The sequence below is a fragment of the Gambusia affinis genome, linkage group LG21, assembly GCF_019740435.1.
Source record: "Gambusia affinis linkage group LG21, SWU_Gaff_1.0, whole genome shotgun sequence".
NCBI lineage: Eukaryota > Metazoa > Chordata > Actinopteri > Cyprinodontiformes > Poeciliidae > Gambusia > Gambusia affinis.
Genome location: NC_057888.1, coordinates 327,990 through 348,585, shown reverse-complemented (window position 1 = coordinate 348,585; position 20,596 = coordinate 327,990). Strand labels below are relative to the sequence as shown.

Genomic DNA, 20,596 nt, shown 5'->3' with positions numbered 1-20,596 from the left:
CCACTGTATGCAAAGATCGTCTCTGCTTGTTGCGATGCTTTAGTCTTTATGTGCCGCAGCTTCTCCGACCCATTCTGAGCAGCGGGTTATGTAAAGCCGCTCAGAGTGAGACGTCTCGCAGTTTGTTCCTCTCTGCAGGAGCAGCTCCATGAAAACATCTCCGTCGTGGAGCGTCAGGTCTGGGGATCTTCCATTTGTTTCGGGTCCCTTTGCTCGAAGTCAGCGACTCGTCATTATCTGCGAGGTAACTCTGAGGTCAGAGGTCAGCCTCCTGACCCACAAATTATTAAAAACCTGCTAGCTGCTGAGTAGAAGCGTTTCTGGGGATAAATGTTCGGCTGTTTCTATAAAATATCCTCACTTGTATCCGGTTCCGGTTCCGAGAGAACTCTCACGTTGCTATGAGTTTAAATAAAACCTAAAGTTTAACCCTGACAGTGAAGAATGTGTTGCTAATTAACACAAGAGCTCTCGGAATAAAGTTTTTGTGTTGACGTGATGGAAATGACGTCATTTCCTGTTAAAAATTTCAAAGTTCAATCTTTAAGTCAGCTTGTCGATCTTGGGTTCTGGTTCTGATCCGGTTCGGCGATCCTGAACGTGGAGGACTACGTTTCCCACAATGCAAATGGAAACAGTCGGTTCTAGCTGTAGCCTTCAAAGTAAAAGCTTTGTTTTGTTTATCACCTTTGTTGGTTTTGGACCAAAACCTTATTTGGGTGATTTAAGATTGCATCAGATATGATGATGAATTATGATAATAATTATACGTGATTAAATACCTTTTAGAAGCTTTAAATCATAAAAATAAGGATTTCATAGAACCATCTGTCTCAGATCAGAAATATTAGATAACATTTAATAGTTTTATTGATGGTTACTGTCAAGGTTTAAACGTTAGTTTACTATGAGGCTGGATAGAAACCTTCAATTTTCATTGTAAGTTTTTTTATTTCCTTTAAGTTTTTACTGCCTTCAGCTTTTATTCTAAAATATCCCCACCTTTCTGACCTCTGACCTGATGATTACGACCCTCAGACATCAGGGAACGTCTGTTTTTTACGGTGAATGATTCTGGACCTTCTCACTTCTCTGACCTGATTCAGCCTGTTGAAAGTGAACTGGTTTCCAGACAAGACGGGAATCTCTGTCTTCTTCCTGGTCTACTTCCTGTCCTGTGGCTGACTTCCTGTCCTCGTCAGTACAGACAACATGGCAGAGCAGAACCTGCAGGCCAAGCTGAAGAACCTGCTGAAGCAGGAGAAGGTCCAGCTGTGGAATCCTCCGTTCACCCAGGAGGACGACCAGCCGGACGCCGTGCACCTGCAGGTGGGTCGGAGTGAGACTGCGCTCTGATTGGTCGAAGGAGGACGCCTCCACAGAGTCCATAGGTCAGTGTTTCCCAACCCTGGTCCTCCAGACTCACCGCCCTGTGTGTTTTAGAGGTTCTCCTGCTTTAAGATGCCAGATTATTCAGCTGCCGGTTGAAATCATCTGGGCTGAAGCGGGAAACGGCTGAAACCTGCAGGCAGAGCGTCTGGAGGAGCCGAGCAGGGAAACACGGAGCTGGGTCAGCATGAGGAGGATTTACTGCAGCTGCAGATCAGAGAACAGTTTGATCTGGAGAAACAACAAACTGCCAACAATATGGAATAAATTCAGTAGCAAAGATCGTTAAAATTAGTCTCATTTTAATGAGTTTTTGGTTTTAATATAACAAGAAACTCTCGTTTTTTTTAAATAAAATCTTCACCTTCCTAATATGACGGCCTAAGTCATTTTTCTTTTTCAAACTTGACTTGGGCCTCAATTTTAAGGTGACAATTTAAAACTCAATTTATAAAATGAAACTTTCTCGTTTTTTGTCTTGCTTTAATGAGGAAATTCCTCAAGGTTGAGTTTTATATCTCGTCTTAGCAAAAAAGGTTTATTTTAACAAGTTTTATCTCATTTTATGACAACATTCTCATTTTATGTTTCATTTTAGCAGAAAACCTTCTTGTTAATAAATTTTATATCTTGCTTTAACAAAAAATCTTCTCATTTTACAGAGTTTTATTTTGATCTTACAAGTTTTGTCTTGTTTTGACAGGTTTTCTTGTTTAAACGTGATTCTGCTCCTCAGTGTATTTCCAGGTCGTGGCAGTGAAAGTCTCCCGTAGATGAAGTGTAACAGGTGAGGTAAAGCAGCTGCTGGTGGCTTACAGCAGCGTCTCGTTCTGATGTTCTGTCCTCCAGGAGCTGGCGCAGCGCTACGCCCCATTCCTTGGCATATCCATGGAGGAGGTAGGGGGCGCTCTGGAGTCCATCCGGGCTCAGTCGGTGGCCAGAGGGAAAGGCAACCGGACCTTCAGGGAGACCAGCGTGGCGACGCTGGAGCTGCTGCTGCCCAGAGAGGCCAAGAAGGTCAGGAGGGCTTTTTCCCCTGCTGGGAGGAGTCATTACTGGTGGGAGGAGTTAAGTGCTGGTGGGAGGAGTCACGGCTGGTGGGAGGAGTTATTACTGGTGGGAGGAGTTAAGTGCTGGTGGGAGGAGTCACGGCTGATGGGAGGAGTTATTACTGGTGGGAGGAGTTAAGTGCTGGTGGGAGGAGTTATTGCTGGTGGGAGGAGTCACGGCTGGTGGGAGGAGTCACGGCTGGGCTGGTGGGTTGGACTGAGGTTCTGCTTCTGCTTCCAGGACTCGAAGACAAAGTCCTACCTGGAGACCCGGCTGGACGTCCCAGTGCAGCAGTTGGTGGACAGGTACGGTCGCCTCACCTGGTGGTGATGTCATAGCCCCGGCCACCACTCTGAGGGTGTTTGTGCTCCTGCAGGATCGCAGAAGATTTCAGCCTGAAGCACCTCAAGCTGATCCTGAACGGCAGAACCCTGTGGCCCGGTTGGTACCGCCGCCTGTGTAATGTTGAAATCATCCTGCAAGATATGATTGGGATTGGGATTAGATTTTTGGTTACTATGGCAACGTCAGGGACCAAGTATGTTGGAAAAGTAACAAAACCAGATCAACGGATTCTGTTCTGTTTAGTTGGCCGATGATGGTGGTTCTCATTTTACACCAGTTCATGTTCTTGCACAGTTCGTGTTCATCTAAACTCGGGTCGGTCAGTACACGTCCCCACCAGTCCAGTCTGTTGTTTGGTTGGTGCTGAAATCAGATGAGAGTTTCCAGGAATTATCCACAACCACAACTTTCCAAATCTGAAGTTCTTCCTGACTTTCCAAGTCTGATCGACCCAGTTCATTCCCAGTTCACTCCCAGTTCATTTCCTTTTGATTAAAACATGCGTCATTATTAATAATGTCTATAATAACTGGTCTCCAGCCGTCGGCACGTGACCGGTTCTGACTCGTTCCCCGGTTCTGACCCGCCTCCTCTGTCTCGGCGCCGCAGATCGGCGGCTGGACGAGCAGGGCGTGAAGAACCACAGCAAGGTCATGGTGCTGAAGGTCAGCGATGTGGAGCAGGTCAGCAGGGAGGATGAGGAGATGAAGAACCAGAGCCAGAGCCTGCAGCGCACCCAGAAAGGCTTCCAGATCCTGTCGGAGAGAGGTGGGTCCGGGTCGGGCCGGGTCAAAGGTCGGCCGGCTCCCAACCTTCATGGATGTTCTGTGTGTCAGACGGCAGTGAGGATCCAGAGACCACGCCCTTCCTGGAGATCGCCGACCAGAAAGGAAACCCGCTGAAGATCCCGCAAGACGAGAAGAAGGTGAGGCTCGGTTCAGACATCAGAACCGCTCAGAACTGGTCGGAACCGTTCACAGGTTCTCTGCATTCTGGCTGGAGGCTTGATACCAGAACCACAGCAGCATGAAGATCTGGGTCTGTGATGGTTTCACTGGGAGTCTTTCCGCTAACTGAAGAGCTAGCTGCGCTAATGATAAACATTACTCCTGTTACAGCTACCAACATGCTAATAGTGGAAGCTAATGCTAAAGCGCTAATCATAAATGTTAACTGTGCTAAGCTAACACCTTTTTGGTTCGGCTGTTTGGAATCAGTAGAGAATCATTACTGCTGAGATGGTCTAGTCCAGTGGTTCCCAATTGCAGTCCTCAGGCGCCCCGCCCCCGCCCCCGATCCCTGACCCCGCCCCCGATCCTGACCCCACCCCCTGCTCTGCATGTTTTAGATGTGCCTCTACACCAGAGCAGCTGATTCAAATGATTGCATGACATCTTCTGCAGCCATCAAGTCCTGCAGGATCCTGTTAATCACCCAAAGATTCAATCCAGGTGTGGCAGAAGGGAAACATCTAAAACATGCAGGCAGGGGGTCTGAGGACTGGAATTGGGAAACACTGGTCTAGTCCAAGTTAGGGCCTGGCCCTGTTTCCTGCAAAGGGTCTGCAGTGGCCCGGTCCGGTTCTGGTGTTGGGCCCGGTTCATAACGGCCCCTGTCTCCAGGCTCTGATCCTGGCCATGGGGTTCCATGAGAAGGGCCGCTCTCTGATGAAGAGGAAGCAGTTTGACTCCGCCCTCTGCCACCTGCTGCAGGCCGACCAGCACTTCAGGTAGGAAGCCCCGCCCCCCTGCACCTTTCACAATAAAAGCTCTTTTGACGCCGCGCGGTCCTGCAGTCGGTGCGGCTCGGCGATGCTGGGCTCCGTGGACAACTACGCCGTCCTGCAGCTGGACATCGTGTGGTGCTACCGGGCCCTGGAGGCGCTGTCCTGCCTGGAGGACGGGCGCAGCCGGCTGCAGCGCGCCGAGGACTGCTTCCTGCGCTGCTACGGCGAGCAGCAGCAGCGCCTGCTGATGATCAAGGTCCGGCCGCCGCACGCACCGGCCGCCGCCACCGGGGGGAGCTGCTGCTGAACGAGTCTGTCTGTTTCCAGGGCAACACGGGACGGGAGGAAGTCCTGTTCCTGCGTCTGTATCTGCTGCAGAGCCTGCTGTCCTTCCTGGAAGGAAACGACCGCCAGGCCCGAGTTCTGCTGGCCAAGGTGGGTCCAGATGGGACCTAGTGGTTCCGCTGTTGGTCCGGATGGGTCCCCTGGTCCTTTAAAGCTCTCTATGGTTCCCGTGTCTATGCTGGTTCTGACCCGACGGCCCGTGTCGTCTCAGGTGGAGGACCTGTACGGCCGTCTGGTTCCGGACTCGGAGAAGATGGCCCAGCTGCTGGTTCTGGGTTTCTCTGAGCGGGAGGCCCGGTTGGGCCTGCGGGCCTGTGGAGGAGACCTGCAGGCGGCCGCCATCCTCATCAGCAACCGGCACCAGGTAGGGTTCTGATACGGTACCGGGAGAACGGGTCCTCTGTGGTTCTGACCTGGTTCTGACCCGGTCCTCTCCGGTCCAGGAGCGTGAGGACCAGCAGGAGAAGGAGCGCCAGCGGCGGAGGACGAGGATGGAGGACGTCTCCCGGCTGGTGGAGCTGGGCTTCTCCAGGACGGACGCGGCCAGAGCGCTGCACCGCACCCAGGGGGACGTGGACAAGGCGTCCGCGGTCCGTCCCCGACCCGGACCCGACCCGGACCCGACTCGCCGGGCCTCGGGACAGAACCCAAGCCCGATGGATGCCTGACCGCTCTCTGTCTGTCCCCAGATCCTGCTGGACTCGTCCCAGACGTCCCAACTGGACGCAGTCAGTCCGGAGAAGGTGGAGCAGGTACCGTCCCTCTGTCCAACTGATGTCCCCCGTCTGTCCCGTCCTCCAGCTGCTGTCCCCTAACCATCTGACCGTCTGTCCCCTGTCCTCCAGCTGCTGTACCTGGGGTTCCAGAGGGCCCCGGCTGAAGTGGCCCTCAGGTTGTCTGGAGGAGACGTTCAGTCTGCAACTCAGCTGCTGTTGGACAACCAGGGCGTTCTGTCCCCAGACCTGCTGTCCCCGCCGTCCACGTCCTCTCCGTCCTCCTCTCCGTCCTATGAGGAGGCCGGCACCTCGTCCACCTCTCCAGGTAAGGCGGCGCTCCGAGGGCCGGCAGGCGGCGCCGTGGACCCGTCCTGATTGTCCTCCTGTCCCGTGTCTCCAGAGGACAGCCAGCTGGTCAACGAGGTCTTGGAGGACATCTCCCGCCACGAGGAGGACTACCTGGACCTGACCCTGGAGGACGAGAGCCAGCTGATCTCCACCCTGAAGACGTACCTGGACCGCGGCCCGGCCCGCTCCGTCTGAGGCCGCATGGGGCCCAAATGGGACCAGATGGACACGGATGGATCCAGCTGTTGAGCGAATTGGGATCAGAGACGTTTCAGTTTGTTTCTTTTCAGGCCAAGGTTTTGTTTTCCTGATGAATCAGTTTGAAGGTCGGATCCGTTCTGTTTGGTTCTGATGGACCCGTAATAAAAAGTTCTGCCTGAAAGTAAGAAGCTGGTTCTGAGTCGGGTTACAGAAGCCTTCATCAGTTACCATGGGAACAGAACCAGGTGGGCCGGAACCGGATCAGAACCTGGACGGCAGAGCTGGGAGAACCTCTGAGGTTCTGGACTGGTTCTGTTGGACCTCCAGATGACTGTATCACAGCTTCTGCACTAACGGGTCAGAAGGTTCTGGACTGAGTCCAGTTCAGCTTTAAACAGGAAACATTTTAAATTCTTACATTTGATGATTTTATTCTAAATTGTTTTACAGATTTTAGTTTAATTCATTAGATTTGAAATTCGTTTTAATTTGGAATCCAGTTTTGGATTTTTTTGAATTTATTGAAAAATAATAATTAAAATCCAAGTTGAAGGGCTGGACTCTTGGTTGGGTTCTGGTTCTGGTTCTGGTTCCAGATGGTTTTTGTTAAAATGAAGAAGTAACTTCCTTTTTTTCTCCAAAGCAGAACAAACTGAATTATTGATCAGATTTCATCTGATCTCAGAAAATTATTACATTTGATTTTTAAAAACACAAATTTCAAAAACAAAAAAATCCAAAAAAGTTTTTCTACAGCCAGGATGAACGATGCAAAGTGACTAATAATAATAATGAGAACAAATAACTGCATTAGTAATGATAATAAATAATAATCATAATTAATAATAATGATAATAAAATACCAGTTTATGGATTCATCCAGGATATTTTAGCAACAAAAAGCTTTTTAATATCTGATTTTCTTGCCTCTTTTGTTGCTGATTAATTTAGTTTAGATATTATATTTTAACGTGTGGCTACATTTAATATCTTCACATTAAGTTTTGTGATATTTACCGAATCGATCTTTATCTCTATGAATACATTTTAATATCTCATTTTTTTCAGATTTCCAGATGTTTTGATTTTTGGATATTTTCTGAATATTTTCATCATTCATGGATGAAAGTTTTGATTCATTTTGCTGAAAAGGGTTTAAATGTCCAGATGCTGTTTATTAGAATCTGGATTAAACGAGTTTTATTAACATTACAGGTTATAAAACTGTTTTATTAATTATGATCAATAATGGATTTTATCATTTGAATGTTGGGTATGTAGCAGAAAAACCTTGAAATCCCGCTTTACGTTTAAAGATAAAAATATTGGATCTGAAGAAACGGTTCGGAACCGCCGGCGCCGCTTGTCGGGTCGGGCTTGGAGGCCGTAGAACCGCCTGCAGCTCCAGTTTTTATTGAAACATTTTGTTTGAAATAGTTTACATTTTCTGAATATTTAGTTTTTAAAAGAATTTTAAAAAATTATATTTTATGTAAAGTTCTTCCTGTTGGACCGTTGGGTCAGAACCAAAATCCAGTAACTTAAATTAACAACATCTGTTTCTGTAAACCTTTATGGTTCTGGTTCCGGTTCTGCTGCTGCCAGAACCTCATGGATCTCCAGAGAGGAACCTTGTTCTGTTCCAACAGTAACAGAGAGGCTAGTTTGTACAGGAAGCAGAACCGGAACCAGAACCGGAACATTGATGATAAATCAGCCCAGAGACCCGGTTTGATAAAAAACTGGATTCCTCTCAGTTTATTGATCTGCCTGCTGAGGAAGAGGAGGAGGAGGAGGAGGAGGAGGAGGAAGAGGAGGAGGAAGGATCAGAAGTAGTTGACGATTCTGCGGATGGACTGGATGTTCGGGTTCTGGGCCTGCCACTCCGTCGGGCTGCAGTAGTTCCCGCGCTCCACGATGTACATCCGGCCCCGGAAGTTGGGCTCCTCGTACATCACCCAGCTGAGGCAGAGGGAGGAACAGAGGTTAGACATTCGGAACCGCAACCGGACCGTCACAGGGACCGCGCAGGACCGGTAGAAACCAGAACATTGTGATGCTTCTAGGAGGACTGGACTGGTTAATCCAGTTTGGTCGATTAAAACCTGGATAAATCTACATTTTCTGCTTTCAAATTCTGATTAAAAAAAAACCCCGAATCTGATTTTGGACCAGAACCTCTGAAGGAAACGGTTTGATCTGACTGACGTTGAAGTAATCACTTCCGGTGTTTTGTTCAACCTGGACACATTATTCTGGTTCCAGCAGTAAACTGGGAGGCAGATCCTTCACCAGCTCCTCCCAGTTCACCGAGCCGGTTCTGGACCAGGATTTAAACTGAAAGTTTCCTGGTTTCATTTATCCCAACCATCTGTAGCTCAGCTGCTACTGCAGGACAAACTAACCAAACTACTTCCTCTTATTTGTTGTTTTTTCATTAAAAATAAATATTCCTTAATAACAGTCAAGAACATTTCACAAAATTAAACAGAAGACGTCGCAGTAATGAGTAAGATGATAAACCCGATGTGACCAGGAACTGGAAATGTTTCTGTAAGCGGGAGGCGCTGCTCCCCCTGGTGGTGAGACGGTGGCGGTGCAGAAAGGTGAGATTCTGAATGAGCCTAAAGGTGAAGAGGAGGAGCTTGAGCCAAGGCGCAGCTGGATGATGGACTGAGGAGGTTCTGAACCAACTGGACCTGATGAAGGGACTTGAAGACAAGAGGTTCCATAGAAGGTACACCGGGTAGATCCGGTTCTGGTTGGGTCACGTCGCCCCGTGAGTCCGTCAGACCGAAGGTGAAGAAAAGACAAGCTTCATGCTACTACGCTCTTCTTCTGTTTGCTAACCTAGCATCTTTTTGATGATGCATGCTAGGCTACGCTAGGTTAGCAAAATGAAGGGAAACGGGCTCTGGGTCCCAACAAAACACCGACAAGCCGATCCAGGTTCTGGATCTGTTGGAGGTTTTTTCCTGTTTAACTGGAGTTTTTCCTCTCCACTGTCACTACGTACTTGTCCAGGAGACCCAGCTGATGACTGGGATCAATGGGACTGACCGGAACCAGAACTCTGTCGCCTCTCATTGCGGATCTGGACCCGAGGCGCTGAGTACCGGTTGTGTTCTGATGGTGTGGGTGGTGCGGGACTCACGCTCCGTCTCCGTAGACCCTGACGGAGTTGATGCAGCTCTTGGAGAAGCCGCGGCTCTGCAGGAAGGGACAGTCGTCGCAGATGTCCATGCACTGACCGGAGAAGTTGCAGGCCTCGAACAGCTCGATGCGGTAGTGCTCTCCATGCTGGGAACCCAGAGCAGACGGGTTAGTCTACACACCTCAGGGACACTCCTCCCAGAGGGTTTCAGAGGTCCGAGCTCCTCCAGGCGCTCACCATGCGGATGGGCTTGCAGGACCCCATGTGGTCGTTGTGGGAGTTCCACCTCTGGAACTCTGGGTATTCTCCGTGCTCCAGGATGTACTGCTGCCCCCTGAAGTCCGGATGGTCGTAGCAGATCCAGGCTCCGCTCTCCACCCGGATGGAGTTCACTCTGAGCACAGGGAGGAAGGCTTTTATTATGAAAATCAGGTGGGAAATGAGCTGTAGACTGTAGAACCCTCATCACCTGTTCATGAAGCCGCGGTCCTGGAAGTTATCACAGTCACCTCTGACCTCCAGCTTCCTGCCGGTGAAGCACCGCCCCTCGTAGAAGGTGATCTGCAGGAGGAGATGTTAGCTGTTAGCCAACGTCTCTCAATAAAGTTTATCCAACACCAAACCTCTCTGTGCTTCTGTCCTGGCAATCCGGGTCAGAACCGGGTTCCAAATGAAAGGATCTGAACCGGATCAGAACCAGAATTCAGTTCTGTTAAAACTCTTTCATCTGTGGCTTCTGCCTGATGTCACCCCACCCTTCACTGTGACGTCACATCAGAACACATTATGGGTCAGAACTTTTCCCCAAACAGGGAGAACCAAGCTCCGCCCACCTCTAACCCAAGCTTTTAATTGGACGTGCAGCCTGGCCCCGCCCCTTCCTCCTCAGACATGAAGAATAGATTCAGCATCATGGATCAGTCAGAGCTAAAGAGGAGAGCGCCGCCTGCTGGCAGGGAGCCAGCGGTTCTGGTTCTAGTCCATTAAATGGTTCTGGAACCGACTGAATGGTTCTGGTTCTGATCCACTAAACGGTTCTGGTTCTGACTCAATGAGCTATTGCTTGTATTGCATGAATTCTCCTGAGCTGATGATCCCTCTGACCGACCCAGAGCCGGATCAGCCGGTACCGGTACCAGTTACTCACCTTTCCAGAGTACTGCGACATGTTTCTGGTCCAACCTGTCCCTCAACCACACACACAGTGTAACAGAGAAAAAGTTGGACGGCCCAATTTATACGCCGTGGCGCCAAAGGATTCTGCTGAGTCAGCGTTTCCCTTCAGGAGCTGCTGATTCTGCTGCTCACCGACTCAATGGAAACTGCTGGGAGGGGCAGCTTTACTGGTCAATGGGCCGGGGGGGTTGGGGGGGTACAGGGGGGGTCTGGGGGGGTCTGGGGGGGGACACCACAGACAGACTGGATGGGGGCAGGAGGGGCACAGAACCGAGACAGAAAGACATCAGGAAGAGAGACGTTCCAGATCAACAGATCAGATGATTGATGATGTCACTGAGCTGGAGGTCAGAGGTCAGAAAATCCAAAATGTTTATTATTCACCAAAAACATCCGATCATCATCCATCCATCCATCATGTGTCCACTGGGGGGCAGTGTCCACTCTGTCTCCAGTCCATCAAGTGGTTGTCTGGTTCTGGATCTATGGTTTCTTCTGTGGACCCGACCAGAACCTTCGTTCAGATCAGAGTACGCTGGGTCAGAACCAGCAGGTTCTGGTTGAAGAGCATCCGGGTCGCTGCTGCCCCCTGCTGGTCAGTCCATCCTCTGTAATCCGAGTCTGGTCCAGAACCAGGTCAGAACCTTATTACTGAACCAAACCGCTCGGTTCTCTTGGGGAAACGTCCCGTCCAGGTTGGACAATAAAAACCCAGGATCAGTTTTAACCAGGCGGGCCTGGTACCGCTGACCAGCCATGACCAGGGGGCCAAACTCCAGCCCTGGGGCCCGAGGCCCCGGGGCCCTGAAACCTTTAGATGAGCCTCTGCTGCTGCACCTGAACAGAATACTGAGGTCGTGGAGGTTCTGGAGAACCGACCGAAATGAAACGGTTTGATTCCAGGGTTTGACCCCCGGTCACCACTGGTATTTTTTTCCAGAACTGAAACGTAACTTCATCAGTTCAGAAAAACCTTTTTCTCATTTCATGTAGTTTCTGAACTGTTGATGTTTTGACAACCTGACCCGTCTGGTCACTGAGGTCCAAATCCTGTAGAACCTCATGAAAGAATCAACAAAACGTTCAAATTAATGACCCGACCGAACTAATAATGTCAGTAATTATTGTTTCAACAAGGTGTTCCTCAGTTCTGGACGTTTTGGTTCTGCTACATAAAAACCGACTCAAAGACCGACTGACCATCAGAGTTTAAATCGGCTCATCAGGGAGCCATTATTAATCATCACTAAATAATCATCAAGCCCGAAACCCGATATGGTAACGGACTGAACGTTTTGAACGTAATCTCTGCTCGGCTTGTGGTTGCCACGGCAACGGGTGTGTTTAAACGACAGAGAGTAAAAAGGTCCTCCGGGTTTGGAGCTGATCACCTGTTCAGGTCGTTTTACCTGTGGAGCATCACAGCTGAACGGTAAAGAACCAACTGAATCTGATGTTTATGTCACAACAAACATCAAACAGGACAAATCTGTTTTATTGAGGAACAAACAAACGGCGGCCATCATTATGTGGCATTAAATGAGGATCCAGTCCAACATCTGAGCCCGTCCTCACAGAACCACACTTTATTATCAGAACATCAACCAGAACAAAGCTGATCTCATCCAGGTCAGAGGACAACCGCAGGTCCAGAACCAGAACAGAAAAGGTTCTGTTGGAGGAACAGAAGCTGAGCAACAGAACCTGTTGGAGTCATGGACTTCCTCCTGGTTCTATTCCAGACCGCATCCTCAAAACAGAACCTGAACTGGGCCCAAACAGAACCAGAGCCCAGAACAGAACCTGAACTGGGCCCAAACAGAACCCTGAGGAAGGCCACAGCAGATGAAAGCTGTTGGCTCCGAGTCTAGCAGAAGGTTCTGAACCATCTGCTTTGGGTTCTGGTTCTGATACCTCTCCATGTCCAGGATGATGGGTTTCCTGCAGAAAGACACCAGAGAGGCCAGTCAGACCCGCTTCCTCCGGCCCGGTGGATCAGAACCGTTTGGGTTTACGTACCATGTCCAGAAGCTTCTCCTGGATCACCTGGACAGGCACAACCACAGAACCGTCAGGGTGGAACCGGTACCGGATGTTCTGGTGGCTCCGTACCTGCCAGGAGGACGTCTGGTACCAAACCCAGAACCAGTAGCAGCCCACTCCATCAGAACCAGGATCTAGCGGGGACAGCAGGTTCTGCTCGTCACTGAGTGGATGAGGGCGTAGCAGGAAGATGGAGTACTTTGACCGCCAGCGTCCGCTCAGCAGGAGGTCAAAGGTCAGAGGAGAAATCACCTGGAGAGGCTCTCACCTGTCCGGCCGTGTCCACCTGCTGACCGGTCGCCGTCATGGTCTTAGTGAAAGCTGGAAGAGACAGAAAACCGTCAGAGATCCACTGCCGGTTCTGGTTCTGGTCCAGAGAAGGACTTACTGTCATCTATGGTGGGATCGCAGGAATCCACCAACTGGACGGTGAGCGAAGACTTCCCTTCAGACAGAGACACACAGGAGGTTCTGAAGGTTCTGGACCGGTTCTGGACCACTCTGCTCTCAGCCGCAGCACCAGGACCACACCAGCCAGACCAGCCAATTGGCTGCCAATTTCTGGGTCAGACCGATTCTGGTTCTACACCATCAACTTTGAACCAGCTCATCTTTTATTCCGGCCGGCTTCATCTGGACCGCAGACAGGACAGATATTTATCCTACCAGAACCTGGAGACTGACTCTAACGGCCTGATTCTGCCTGGTTCCGGTGGTTCTGGACATACCCACCGACCTGTAGCACATGACAGCGATCTTCCGAGATTATGGCGACGGTATAGTCTCATCTGGATCATCCAGTTGGACCTTCGGAACCTCAGAACCTCCGCATCGTCTTTCTGCTGGACCCACCGCATAATTAATGAGACCGCGGCAGCCATTGGCCGGTCGGACCCAAGAGGGCGGGCTCTAAGCAGCATCCCGGGTTCTGTTTGGTGCTGCGGGAAGGCCCTCTGACCATTGGATAAACCGGAGTTTGCTACGCTTCCCTTTAACCAATAGCAGCGCAGAAGGAGGTGGAGTGGGCGGGACCTCTTCATTAGTCGCTACTAGCTTCTGTAGGGCTAGCTCTGTCCGTTTCTCTGACTGTCCTCCCGAACTTTGGACCGGAACCCGGGTTTAGATGGCCGCTTCCGCCCTGAAGAGCTGCTCTGCGTGGCGCTTTGCTAAGCTAAACAGGTAACATTAAAATGATGACCATGTCTGTGTCCGTCAAGTCAGTTATCGCGATGTTTGAACTTTAACCGAAATGATTCAAGAGTTAAAAAGTTAAATTAACCAGAACCAGAACCAGAACCAGGTCTCTGAGAGCTGAAGGTGGATTGAAATGATTTGTCCTCATAGATTAGTTACAGTCACAGTTTATGACCTGAAGCTTACAGGAAGATCAGTGACCTTTGCCCCAGATAGTAAACCCTAACCAAAAAGCCTTACAGTCTGGATTCAGGTCTTCAACAAGGGGGTCGCGGCCCTAAGGCAGAACGCAGAGGTATTACAGACAGGATGTGAAAGTAATGTTTGATTAGACTACATATATATAAACTACATATATGAACTATATATAGTGTCATAATTTAAAGCTCTGGACCTCTCTGTGTCCCCAGTTTGCTCAGGTCCAGTGTTCCCAGTCTGACATTCCAGACCACAGCGTCTCCTATGATGGGTGAGTCTCCAGCGGATCCAGGATGATTCCACTCAGGTGCGACGAGCAGAACCTGTTCTCTGTTCTGATTGGCTGCGTGTCCTCAGGTGCGACGGTGGAGCAGTTTGAACAGGCGAAGAGCAAACTGTCGGCGCTGAAGAAGGATCCGGGGAACGAGGTCAAGCTGAAGATCTACGCTCTGTTCAAGCAGGTGAGGAGGTTCTGGAGATGAAGACCGTCTCCAACCTGTTCCCGGGTCATGAGGGTTCTGGAGGTTACTGCATGCTCTCAGTATCAGAACCTTTTCAGAACCAAAGGTCATTAAACATTTAAAGGTCAGCAGCATGTGCAGTTCATCTGATGTTCTGGTCATCAATCATTCAGAACCAACCAGGTCCGTTATTCTGGCTGGACGAATGACGGGTCAGAACCAGCTTTTACTGGCAGTTTCTGGTTCTGATCAAGGGAAGTGAGATGAAACCATGACCTAGAACCAGCTTTGACCTTCAGCGTTCAGCACCAGAACCACAGGAAGAACCTTACTTTGGTCCAGCTGGATCTTTGCAGCTGTGTGGTTCTGATCCAATGTCTCAGCTTGGAGGATGGGGGGCGTCGGCCAGATGACAGAAAGCTCCAGTAGGTGGTACTGAGGCATGCTGGAAGTCGGTTCTGGTACCGGTAAATGAACTGCAGACTGGTTCTGGTCTCTGGACCACAATTGGACCCCTGGATGTCGTCTTAAGTTGAAGGGTCCAAACTGGAATGTAGCGTAGCCTAGCGTAGCATTCTCTGGTTCTGTTCCTCCGGCGTTCTGATGGTTCCTTTTCACTCCAGGCTTGGAAGGAAACTTGAGTTTGGTTGAGACAGAACCAGCAGGGGGCGCTGGAAGCATCAATACGTCTGTACAGAAGCACTTTTAGAGGTGATATGTCTGTGTGTTACCATAGTAACAGCTGTTCCTCCTCCTCCAGGCCACTCAGGGTCCCTGCAACACTCCTAAACCAGGAATGCTGGACTTTGTGAACAAGGTCAAATGGGATGCGTGGAAATCTCTGGGCTCCATCTCTCAGGTACTGACTGTCCATCAGATCCTCTGTGGTTCTGATCCGATCCATGATTCTGCTGCTGAAGCTTCAAATCATAAACCTTCTGTTTTGTTAGGATTGTGTCCTTTCTGTAAGGTCAGAATGTCCCTTTGGTTCTGGACCGTTTGTAAAAACAACCAGCGGATCAGAACCTTCCTCCAGGGACTGACAGTGTTAAGGTTTCTTCCTCCTGCTCTGAACCAGAGGTCACTGGTTCTGCTCCTCGTTGACAGATGGACAAATCCACCGTCTCCTGTGAATTTTTCTCCTCTGAGGCTTGTGACAAATTTGCCACCTTTTTCATAAATAAAACAGTGAAAATAAGGGAGACATTAAACTCCTCTGTCTGCTGTTGGGAAATAACTCACAATGTTTTCCCCCAATCAGAACTTACCTGTGATGACCCACTTCAACCTGATCACACTTTACATCATATGAAATCCTCCACCTGTTCCCTTGACTTTATACCTACCAGTTTATTCTGAAAGGTCTCAGATGGTTTTGATTTTTTACTAATAATTAATAAGTCACTCTCCTCTGCAGTCTTTCCTCAGGCTCTAAAGACTGCGGTAGTTAAACCATTTCTCAAAAAGCAAAATCTAGACTCATCAATTCTAACAATTATCAACCAATATCTAACTTACCTTGTTTGTCTAAAATACTAGAAAAAATGTTTTTCAACAGATAAATGGATTTCTGGGCCTGAACAAATGTTTTGATGTCCATCAATCAGGTTTCCATCAAGAACTGAAACTGTTCTTGTCAAAATATTCAAGGACCTCCGTCTAAACAGACCCTAATAAAATGTCTATATTAGTTTTACTTACTTGAGTGCTGCTTTCGATTCAGTCCATCATGACATTTTATTATCATGATTAGAAAATTGGGTTGACATTTCTGGTACCGTACTCAGCTGGTTTAAATCCTACCTGTCCAATAGAACCTTTACTGTCCATAGGCAACTTTAAATCCAAACTGAATGAAATTACATGTGGAGTTCCCCAAGGCTCCATCCCGGGCCGCTTCTTTTTAATATCTATATGCTTCCATTAATTCAAATTATACAAAATAATAAGATAGAATACCACAACTATGCTGATGACACACAGCTGTACTTTAGTCTTTCACCAGGAGATTACAGTCAGGTTCAAAAACTCACTAAAGGTATTGAGTAGATTAATCTCTGGATGGGCCAAAATTTTCTCCAACTAAATAAAAATAAAACTGAAATATTAGTGTTTGGATCAAAACAGCATAGATTAAAAATAATCCCCCACCTTCAGTCCATTGGATTAAAATGTTCTGATGAAGCCAAGAATCTGGGGGTGATCATTGATCCTGACCTGAACTTTAATAATCAATAATCAATATAATCAAATCCATCATAAAAACATCATAAACTACCAGCTAAATAATATTGCTAATATTAGACGACTCTTGTCCCCACAAGACTCTGAAAAATTACTTCATATCTTTGTTTTTAGTAGACTTGATTACTGCAAAGACATTTTTACTGGGTTATCAAAAAAAAGCAATAAGACAGCTCCAGAATGCTGCTGCAAGAGTCCTGACTAAAACAAAGAGAGATCAGCATTTCAGTCCAGTTCTAAGATCTCTGCACTGGCTGCCTGTTGCTCAAAGAATAGACTTTAAAATCTCCTTAATGGTTTTCAAAGCACTTCATAGTAGAAACCCAGATTATATTTCTGATCTTCTTCAATCCTATAAACCACTCAGACCTTTAAGATCATCAGAATCAAACCTTCTGACTATTCAGAACTGAACACGATGAAGCAGCTTTTAGTTTTTATGCTCCAACACTCTGGAATAAACTTCCTGCTCACTGTAAGACTGAGTTTATTTAAAACAAGGTTAAAAACCTTATTTGATGTTGCTTATTCTTAATTATTTTTAACTCCAATCATTCACTATATTCAACATTTTAATGTTTATTTTGTTTATTTTTATTCTGCTGGATTTTTTTAAAATGTTATTTTTAATTTTCTTGTACAAACACTTTGAATTGTCTTTGGCTGAAAGACAATCTAAATAAATATATAAATATGAATAAAGTTGCCTTGCCTGCCTATCAGGATGAAGCCAGGGAGCAGTACTGCAACCTGATTGGCTCCCTGGTGGAGGCGGAGGGAGGAGGCTCCGCCCAGGTCACCGCCACGCCTGCTGGGGGCGGAGCCACATACGAGACACTGTTGGTCTCTACAGAGGATGACATCACCACCATCAAACTGAACCGACCCGCCAAGAAGAACGCCATCACACCTGAGGTGAAAGCAGGAAGCCCTTATGATGTCATGTGACATCATTTCCTCTGGTTCACTTCCTGTTACCCTAATTTCTTCTTTCAGATGTACAACGAGATCATCGCAGCTCTGGAGCAGGCGGCGAAAGACGAGTCAAAGTTGGCTGTGTTCACAGGTAAAAACACTTGAACCAGACCGAGTTCTGCTCTTCCTGCAGGCCTGAAACTTTCCTGATCCAAGAGCTCAAAACCATCTGAAGGAACCAAATGAAGGTCTGGATCTCACCTTTAGGAAACACCGTGGGGTCAAAGGAACCAAACCAGTTGGAATGAAGGAGGTTCCCATTAAGCATCTCACTGGGTTCCAGGTTCCCTGAGAGAAGCACCAGAACAGGAGGACCAGGACCGTGATGGCTCCTCTCACGGTTTGTTGTTTCCTCCCTGCAGGAGCTGGAGACTTTTACTGCAGCGGGAACGACCTGTCCACCTTCACCAAGATCCCAGAGGGAGGCGTCCAGGAGATGGCCAGGCAGGGAGCAGAGCTGCTCAGGTGGGCAACACCTGAGGTTCCTCTGAGCTGCAGACAGAAAACCCAATAAGAACCTTCACTGAGCTTCATCATGGTGTTTTCACCACTAATAGAGCAGAACCAGATTAATCTGAGGGTTCTGTTCAGTCCGGTATCCAGACGTCCCGGGTCAGGCCTCTGTGGAACCGTCCATCCGCAGCTCAGTGACCACTTTCTGGATTCTTCATGAACAAAATGAAAGTATGGCCTGCTCCGCCTGAGGGCGTCTGTGTCTGTTTCCTCAGGAAGTACGTCAGGGCGTACATCGACTTCCCGAAGCCTCTGGTTGCCGTGGTGAACGGTCCGGCCGTGGGCATCTCCGTCACCGTGTTGGGACTCTTTGACCTGATCTACGCCACAGAGCGGGTACAGAAACACGTCGGTCCTGTCTAGTTCTGTTACCCTCTAGGAATAATATGTTTGTTCTTTAGTTACTTTAGTCACCAGATGGTGGCGCTGTGCTCTAATGACTGTAAAGACATTGTACTTTGGTAAAATTAGTCCTAGTTTTCCAGATTTTCTGGAATAGAGATGAGGATGTGATGGACAGGAAGTCCAGTTGAGTTTCCAGTTCTGACCCGTTTCCATGGGAACCGTGTTGATGTTTCTCAGGCCACCTTCCACACACCCTTCACCCAGCTGGGTCAGAGCGCCGAGGGCTGCTCCTCCTACACCTTCCCCAGGATAATGGGCCCCACCAAGGTACCGGAGCGGTACCACCAGAACCTGAAGCTGCCGCCGGGTTCGGACTGACTCTGACTGTCTCTGCAGGCCAGTGAGATGTTGCTTTTCAATAAGAAGCTGACGGCCAGCCAGGCCTGTGAACTGGGTCTGATCACAGAGGTTTTCCCCGACAGCAGCTTCCAGTCGGAGGTCCAGACCCGGCTCAAGGCCTACGCCCGGCTGCCTCCCCAGGTGAGCACCGCCGGACCGGGACTGGTGACCGGGACTGGTGACCGGGACTGGTGACCTGACTGGGACGGCCAGCAGAGGGCGCCAGTTGAAAAGGCAGGTTCTTTGGAGAACTAGGGGTCATCTGGATGGTGACCGCTGGTCTGCATCTGGATCAGAACATTCTGCTGGTTCTGCTAATCAGGTTCCATGAATATTGGATCCATTTGGCTCTGGTACCGATAGACATTCAGCAACAATCAGGAACATAAAAATGTCTTGTTTATTTTTTATACTTTGGTTCCCATGAGTTAAAAACAAACTCTGAGGTAAGATCATGTTCATTCAGCTTCAGATCATAATAATATTAATAATGATAATAATAATAATGATAAGGGGAGGGGGCTCAGGGGGGGGCAGAGGAGCTACCAGGGCTGGAATCAACTACGGAAGCCCAGGAAACACAAATGAGACGGAGTGCAGAAGAGCGACCCCCGCAGGCAAAAACCACAAAATACATAAAATAACTGAAGAAGATAAAATTCACAAATTCTCAATATAAAATGAATAAGAAATAATAATTTAACAAAAAGCACATTTGTAACTCTGTTACAGCAGCATCATGCTGAGGCCTTCATAGATTTGGTTTCATGAGTGGATAAAATTAAGTGGAAGGACGAGCTCTGCTGACACCAGCAGCAGAACTGAGGTTCTGGAGGATGTCCGGGTTCTAACAGCAGCGTCTCTGTGTCCACCAGTCCCTGGCGCTGTCCAAACAGCTGGTCCGGTCCGTGGAGAAGGACCGTCTCTACGCCGTCAACGATGCTGAGGTGGAGCGGCTGATGGAGCGCTGGACCTCAGAGGAATGCTTCAACGCCGTCATGAGCTTCTTCCAGGCCAAAGCCAAACTGTGAGGGACCAGCAGAACCCGGCCGGTTCTGGGAGGAAGAGGAAGAGCTGATGATGGACTCATCTTCATCCTGTAGATTTTTCAGTTTGGATTTAACCTCAGAGAATCTGATTGAGCTGAAACATCCAGAGGTTCTGAGTCGGACTCTAGGATTCTCCTCTGAACTCAGAGACCAGCTGCTGCTTGAGGTTCTGATCCGGAACCGGAGGTCGGGTCGGATGGAAATTAACCGGTTCTGGAAACATCTAACGTCTGGACTGGAGTTTAAACACGTTGATGATTTTAAACTTTTTCAGAGTTGATCAACTCTGAGTTTAACCTTCAGTTTATCTCTGATAACAGATCAATAAATGATGAATCAGTGAAGAGTCATTTGTCTGTTTGAATGTTCCTCAGTAATCTGAATAAATAATCAGACGCTTTCAATTCCTGCTAAAGGTCAGAGCTGAAGGTCATGCTAAAGGTCAGCGCTAAAGGTCAGAGCTATAGGTCGCGCTAAAGGTCAGAGCTATAGGTCATGCTAAAGGTCAGCGCTAAAGATCATGCTAAAGGTCAGCGCTAAAGGTCAGAGTTAAAGGTCAGTGCTAAAGGTCAGAGCTATAGGTCATGCTAAAGGTCAGAGCTATAGGTCATGCTAAAGGTCAGCGCTAAAGATCATGCTAAAGGTCAGCGCTAAAGGTCAGAGCTAAAGGTCAGAGTTAAAGGTCAGTGCTAAAGGTCAGAGCTATAGGTCATGCTAAAGGTCAG

The 20,596-nt window shown here is 48.5% G+C and overlaps 3 protein-coding genes across 14 annotated transcripts; 2 read left to right on the top strand and 1 right to left on the bottom strand.

The window, feature by feature from the left end:
* Positions 1-81: 81 nt before the first annotated feature.
* nub1 (negative regulator of ubiquitin-like proteins 1) lies at positions 82-6,305 on the top strand. Of its 4 annotated transcripts, none has more exons than XM_044105083.1 (15): positions 82-244; positions 1,107-1,329; positions 2,239-2,406; positions 2,680-2,744; positions 2,816-2,880; positions 3,394-3,552; positions 3,621-3,709; positions 4,407-4,513; positions 4,580-4,766; positions 4,838-4,945; positions 5,067-5,219; positions 5,299-5,445; positions 5,545-5,607; positions 5,701-5,896; positions 5,972-6,305. In XM_044105083.1, the coding sequence occupies exons 2-15, from the start codon at positions 1,213-1,215 to the stop codon at positions 6,112-6,114; spliced, it is 1,767 nt and encodes a 588-aa protein (XP_043961018.1). In that variant the 5' UTR covers positions 82-244; positions 1,107-1,212; the 3' UTR covers positions 6,115-6,305. The 4 variants fall into 4 exon arrangements, with proteins under 4 accessions (XP_043961018.1, XP_043961020.1, XP_043961021.1 ...); XM_044105085.1 differs by having other exon boundaries at positions 84-244; positions 1,203-1,329; XM_044105086.1 differs by having other exon boundaries at positions 87-244; positions 1,133-1,329.
* A 1,548-nt stretch (positions 6,306-7,853) lies between these two features.
* Positions 7,854-13,387, bottom strand: crygn2 (crystallin, gamma N2). Of its 7 annotated transcripts, none has more exons than XM_044105174.1 (9): positions 13,222-13,387; positions 12,882-13,126; positions 12,746-12,814; positions 12,470-12,627; positions 12,365-12,391; positions 9,744-9,835; positions 9,512-9,668; positions 9,275-9,420; positions 7,856-8,082 (listed from the first exon to the last, which is right to left on the bottom strand). In XM_044105174.1, the coding sequence occupies exons 3-9, from the start codon at positions 12,798-12,800 to the stop codon at positions 7,947-7,949; spliced, it is 771 nt and encodes a 256-aa protein (XP_043961109.1). In that variant the 5' UTR covers positions 12,801-12,814; positions 12,882-13,126; positions 13,222-13,387; the 3' UTR covers positions 7,856-7,946. The 7 variants fall into 7 exon arrangements, with proteins under 7 accessions (XP_043961114.1, XP_043961109.1, XP_043961110.1 ...); XM_044105175.1 differs by having other exon boundaries at positions 13,230-13,387; XM_044105178.1 differs by having other exon boundaries at positions 12,762-12,814; positions 12,882-13,387.
* A 110-nt stretch (positions 13,388-13,497) lies between these two features.
* eci2 (enoyl-CoA delta isomerase 2) lies at positions 13,498-20,215 on the top strand. 3 transcript variants are annotated; one of them, XM_044105144.1, is made up of 11 exons: positions 13,498-13,672; positions 14,098-14,156; positions 14,243-14,346; positions 15,107-15,205; positions 17,314-17,505; positions 17,587-17,656; positions 17,928-18,030; positions 18,294-18,414; positions 18,661-18,750; positions 18,820-18,963; positions 19,698-20,215. In XM_044105144.1, the coding sequence occupies exons 1-11, from the start codon at positions 13,617-13,619 to the stop codon at positions 19,851-19,853; spliced, it is 1,194 nt and encodes a 397-aa protein (XP_043961079.1). In that variant the 5' UTR covers positions 13,498-13,616; the 3' UTR covers positions 19,854-20,215. The 3 variants fall into 3 exon arrangements, with proteins under 3 accessions (XP_043961079.1, XP_043961080.1, XP_043961081.1); XM_044105145.1 differs by having other exon boundaries at positions 13,515-13,672; positions 18,820-19,056; positions 19,698-19,829; XM_044105146.1 differs by lacking the exon at positions 13,498-13,672 and adding an exon at positions 13,831-13,982.
* The last annotated feature ends 381 nt before the right edge of the window (positions 20,216-20,596 follow it).